The sequence below is a fragment of the Bombina bombina genome, chromosome 5, assembly GCF_027579735.1.
Source record: "Bombina bombina isolate aBomBom1 chromosome 5, aBomBom1.pri, whole genome shotgun sequence".
NCBI classification, from domain to species: domain Eukaryota; kingdom Metazoa; phylum Chordata; class Amphibia; order Anura; family Bombinatoridae; genus Bombina; species Bombina bombina.
In genome coordinates this window covers 842,396,800-842,402,793 of record NC_069503.1, presented here as the reverse complement: position 1 = coordinate 842,402,793, position 5,994 = coordinate 842,396,800, and the positions used below count along the sequence as shown (strand labels likewise).

Below are 5,994 nucleotides of genomic sequence, written 5' to 3'. Positions count from 1 at the left end.
TAAATTTTGGCTCCTCTCGGGGTCAAGTTGGTGGCTTTTTGTGGAACTCCTGTCGCCTTGAGAGCAAGAAGATGGCGAAGATGAATTACTGTCAGGCCCTCTGCTCTTGGCGGAATAGAAAGAACTTCCTGAATTTAATCTCTTGACATCAGACCAGGCGTCCTCATTTAGTTCCATCCAGGTGGGTAACTGCAGAGAAATGGGAACTTGGAGTCTCTTGTCCTTTATGATGGATACCCAAAATAAAAACAAAAGAGAAACAAAAACAAAATCCAGTTAGAAAAGAAGATCATTACCAGACAGCAGACAACTCAATTAATTAGATAATTTAACAGATATATAAATAAACTTGTAACATGGTATTGTCAAAATGTGCTAATTACTGACAACTAACTCTTTTTTGTAGTGGCACTAATACTTTTATAATAAATATCTAAACAAAAGAAGGATGTCATCAGACATACTTACAAGCTTACACATAAAATTAGAAAACAAAGCAAATTAACAATTCTAATTACAACAGTATCCCTTATTTTTTAACCTAATTATTAGTGGCTGACTCTAGGTCAAAGGGAAATACAGGACAGAAACAAAAGTGAATTTTAGACCCGAACTAAAATTCAATACTTCTTAAAAAAAAGTTGAATCAATGTGCGTTGTGACAGACACTGGCTAAACATTTTAACCCTTTTGATTACTGAGAAGTAAACACATTTTACCATGTCCAAGAGCTGTATGTTTTAACTAAGTATATTGCTCCTTCCTTCATCCGTTTAAGAGAATGCCTGTGCATGGCACACACTCACACTGAGTCAGCGCTATGGGAGGGGGGCTAGGAGAACAAGCCAATGTACCTTGGGGAGTAGTCTGTGCCAGCCAGCACCATTTACTTACTTAGGGCCTCCCAAAGGTTTACATTCGTTTGCATTTGCAAGTATGAACCAGGTAACACCTTGAAAATGGCACAAATCCACAGTAAACACACGATCAGTCACTTAGTGTGGCAACTGGGGAGTCCCAGCATAATGCAACATAAACATTAATGGCTCCATCTGTGCCTTGAACCTTTATAGAGCAGGGGTCTCACCTGAGTAAAGGAAGGGAGAGACTCTTCCACCATAAAGATTAAGGAACTAGACTTATGCAGCATTCTGACGTTAGCTGCTCTATAACATTCAGTCTGAAAGACATTCATGTAGCTGAGGGCTCACCTGAGAATCATCCAGCACCTTAGACAAATCTTTTTTATTATTATTACGTCAAGTCTTATAAGTTCTATGTAATACAAGTACATAATAATAGAATATGAGCAGTAGATCCGGCTGTTTCGTCACATAGCAGATGGGTTCACCTGACACATTCAGCAGAGCAGAGACACCCCTATGTTTCTTCTACTAAAACAGCCAGTCCTATAAGTTATATATTAGTTATTATACTATTATACAATATTAGCTTTAGGTTCATCTGCTCTAGGACACTTATAGGGGCTCACCTGAGACACATCCAGCAGAGCACTGAAACTCTATAGTCTCTTCCACTAAAGCAGCCAGTTCTATAAGTTATATATTACTATACGATTATATGACAAGAAGAGTAGATCTACAACATATTTATAGCAGAGGGAGACCTCTAGTAGAGCACTGAGACGCTCTTCCGTAGCTTCCCCTAAAACAGCCAGTAATATAAGTTATATATGTACTACTAAAGTATTTTACACTATTAGCATTAGGTCCAGCTGCTCTCGGACATTTCTACCAGATGGGCTCTTCCATTAAAACTATTACAGCCAGTCCTATGAGCTATATATGATTATAAAATGATACAATAATACACAATCAACAGTAGCTCCAGCTGCTTTTAGACATAAATATAACAGAGGGGCTCACCTGAGGCACATCCAGCAGAGCAGTGAAACTTTCTTATGTTCCTTCCACTAAAACATCCAGTCCCATTAATTAAGTACTACTACAAAAGGGTTAAATAATACAAAATGAGAAGTAGGTCCGGCTGCTTTCAGACATTTATAGCAGAGGGGGCTCACCTGAAGCACACCCAGCCAGGATACAAGGAAATGTGAGCAGCACAATCCAGGTTAGGACTTTATCCACTGCTGCTGAATCTCTTGTCACAGATAAGCTTCCTCTTGGTACAAGTAACTATTGTAACCGAACAAAACTCCCAGTGCTTAGAATAAATAATCCTTCATGTGGCAGAAAAGATCTGCATAGACCTATTGCTGCTTGTACGTGGCTTTGTAGATCCAGTAAGGAAGACAAGCTGCGTGGTCCTGGCTGCTGTTGTTGAAATTAGCTCCACAAACTGTAATACAGCAAAGTCAAGGAGGAGGCGCCTCTTACAGCTTTGCCTGAAAACTGCAACAACTCCTGATTGGATTCATGCAGCACTAAATAAACACTGCTCACCACAGGGGTGCCAGCCCTGCATACTGTAATCTGCCCACTAGTCACTGCTCCTGCTGCACAGACAGACTGACCAGGCACCACAGGGAACTCACACCACAAATGGGTGTGTGTACCAAGGCTTAGAGTTAAAAAAAACACGTACACAAATTAATTGGTCAAAATATGCTTAATGTTACCCAATACACAAATTATGTCAATAGCATTCTTAAAGAATAAAAATACAAAAAAAATATCATTTTATTAATATAGACTTATTTTGTCCATTAAGACACACCTAATACATTATAAAATAAATAAATATAGAGATGCATGTATCAACCTCATCACTCTAGTGGGGTTAGAGAAAACACAATTTGACAGTGACTTTTTTTGGTTGATACTAAGATAAGAGATTCTGTAAGCTCCTCCTTTATTAATTTCTCAGGTGTAGGATAAACAGATGAGCAGATGATAGCTACAGCCTGCTATGCTAAGCAACTGACACAAAATGGGGGAAACTATATGTGCTGGCAAATATCTGACATATGGACTTGATAATATTATAATGAGCAGATAAATGACTGGAAATAAACCAAGTGTGTCCTCTGTGCAGAGGTTATCGGTAGGAGATCTGTCACCACTACTGCCTTGTAGAGAATAGAGATCGTCTATGAGGCTGAGCACCTACCCATGTTACAGACCCCCTGAGAGTACCCTCACTCATTTGTCTATCCTGTTTTAAAAAGCAAAGGTGAGTGGAGGGGAACATCAACAAGTTCTTTAGTTGATTTAAAGCCTTAAAAGATGAATGTAAAATAGTTTCACTGTACACCACAAAGCCAACATCGCATAAAACTATTAACTCACTGGCTACCAAAAGGAATAGACACAGATCTCTCTAGTAGCTAAATAGTTAAATTATTTATGGCCAGTTTAGTGTTAAAGTATGCAAGGAACCATAAAATGACTATGCATTTTATGTTATTTTGAAATAAATAATGTGGTAAAAATATAGCTGCCTCTATTTCTTTGGAAAACGAATTAATTTATAGAATATTAGCCTTACGGATGAAAAAATAGAAATGAGTATCCATATATAGTATTTTTTTCTTTGTACTTATTTAATAAAAATGTATATTGTTATTCTCTTTAGATATATTGTTTGAAAAAAATGTATCATTTATATATTTTGAAATTCATTGTTAACAATATTGATCGCAAATTATTATTATTTAAAATAAAATAATATTTACGGGGTCACTTTAAAGACTTAGTTTCTTAGGTATATATGTTTAACAATTATAATAAAAAAACATACACACACACACACACACACATATATATATATATATATATATATATATATATATATATGCACAAGCGGATTATTTAATTACTTCACTTCCTTTACAGAGACAAGTGTCTCAATTTGAGTGAGCCTGAATTATTGAATAACTCATCTTTTTATTCACTTTTTTCAAACCAACAAATATGGGCAAATGGAAAAATATGTTTGTTTGCTTTTTTCCAATTATTTAATATATAATTTATTCTTTTTTATTTTACATTTTCTACTATTTTTTTTTGTATTCCGCCTCGGTACAATATATATATATATATATATATATATATATATATATATATATATATATATACTGTACACACAAAGTGAAACTCTGATACCACACACTCATACCTGTTTGTCGCGTGTGTGTAAATATATATATATTTACGTGTATAATATATGTTATATAATATTTTTTATATATATATACACACACACACACGACAAACAGCTATGTATGTATGAGTGTGTGAGATTAGAGTTTTACTTTGCCTAAATAATAAATACCATGACAGTTTTATTAAAAAAAAGTAACGAAAACGGTGTGTGTGTATATATACATATATATATATGTGTGTGTGTGTATATATATAGATATATATATATATATATATAATTTATATTTAGTGTAAAGAAAAGCAAATGAGACAACTAAATCATTTATATAGTAAGAAGCACTGAACTTTAAGACTATACCTTTTGAGATCATATTTTACACAAGTGGTCGTATAGCAAAAATAATTTGACCCCTCTTAGATGAATTCTTAGCCAATTGTTATTAAATAATAATACATTATTATTATTATTATTATTATTATTATTATTATTATTATTATTAATTACTGTACCTGAATATAGTATGACAATTATTTCGATCACAATAAGGCTGCAATTCCAAAACTCATGACCTAGTCGAAATAAATACATTAAAAAATAGATTAAAAAATATATACGTTATATTTAAAATATAACAACTTTGGGTAACTTGCTATTCCTGTTATCCTGTATGTTATAGTACTGCAATAAGGATAAAAATCATTTGTAGTTTGTTTATTTTATTTATATTAGGAACCCTGTACAGAAAGTTGTAGCTACAAAGTGCTGAGCTGTTTTTGACTATGAAGTAAGATTTGTCTGTGTTGCAGATCCTACATCTTCCTGTCTACAGGACAGCAATGCCCTTTTCTTAGATAAAGACATCTGTCTTGTAGATAGAGCCCTGGTCTACAGGCTTTGTGACTCTGAGCTGACCTGGGCTTTATCTCCAGACACCTACATAATAGTCACCAGGCTTTATTTGTGTGTTTACTTATCATGAGACAAGGAGAAATAAATGTAATTCTGCTGCATAATATCTTCCATAGAATGAGCCCAGTCTGTGCTGTAAATGTGTCCTTTAGCCCAGCAGGAGAAATCACTAATTTAATTGTCACTTTGGCGCTTCTGCCTTTGGTGTATTATGCTGAGATGGACACATTATCACATGTATCTCAGACACCCAGAAGGATAATCTGTAGATCCTGACACGTCTCAGTATTTAAATACATTCTTACATATAATATAAAAAAACAATGCACAGTATTCTAAGGAAATGTATTTTATTGATAATATAAATGTTTACACTTGCTAGTAACATTCTGTATTTATTACAACAGTCTAGATACATCTTTATTGCTTTGTGTATAATTGGGTAATAGATACAAATCTGCATAAAACTCTGTTTCTGAAACTCCCATATGTGCTCTTGGTTTTATTATGTACAATGTACCTGACAACCCTGAAGAAAAGTGTTTAGATATTGTTACAATTGCAGTTTTGATACATAGATTGTGATAATGTTACAGTTAAACACAGGTCTAGATGTTGTTAGTCTAAATAGAATAATCTATCAGAAAATCCAAGTATTGTCCAATATTACTGTATACAAATAGAAATATGTAACATTTATGCTTTTATTGGGGTAGCCCATATTCTTGGCTACAATGCTGAATTGAAAGCTAAACTATGTAGATAAATGTAGATGAGAATATGAGGGCTATAGTAAAACAGGTCACAGTTTGGGCTATCTGTTGGCGCAGGGAGAAAAGCATTCTTTTCCATGCTGTGTTTATGTAACTTAATGTACTTTATACACTGCTGCCAGGCTGATAAGAGTAGTGGCTCCATGCTGAGCCCCCCTCCCCCTTGTACTTTAAATCATTCAAAACAATTCACATACGCCAATATCTGGTCTCTAAGTTCTCTTCA

At 34.3% G+C, this 5,994-nt stretch overlaps 1 protein-coding gene across 2 annotated transcripts in view; it reads right to left on the bottom strand.

The window, feature by feature from the left end:
- GATA6 (GATA binding protein 6) overlaps positions 1 to 2,300 on the bottom strand; it is a 40,665-nt gene extending 38,365 nt beyond the window's left edge. The window contains exons 1-2 of one of the 2 annotated variants that reach the window (XM_053713130.1): positions 1,887 to 2,300; positions 1 to 222 (exon numbers count right to left, since the gene is read on the bottom strand). The exon at positions 1 to 222 is cut by the window's left edge and continues 685 nt beyond it. In XM_053713130.1, coding sequence (XP_053569105.1) covers positions 1 to 177 — 177 coding nt within the window. In that variant the 5' untranslated portion in view covers positions 178 to 222; positions 1,887 to 2,300. The remainder of the gene's footprint in view (positions 223 to 1,886) is intronic. The other variant, XM_053713131.1, reaches the window with a different exon arrangement.
- Between the last annotated feature and the right edge of the window lie 3,694 nt (positions 2,301 to 5,994).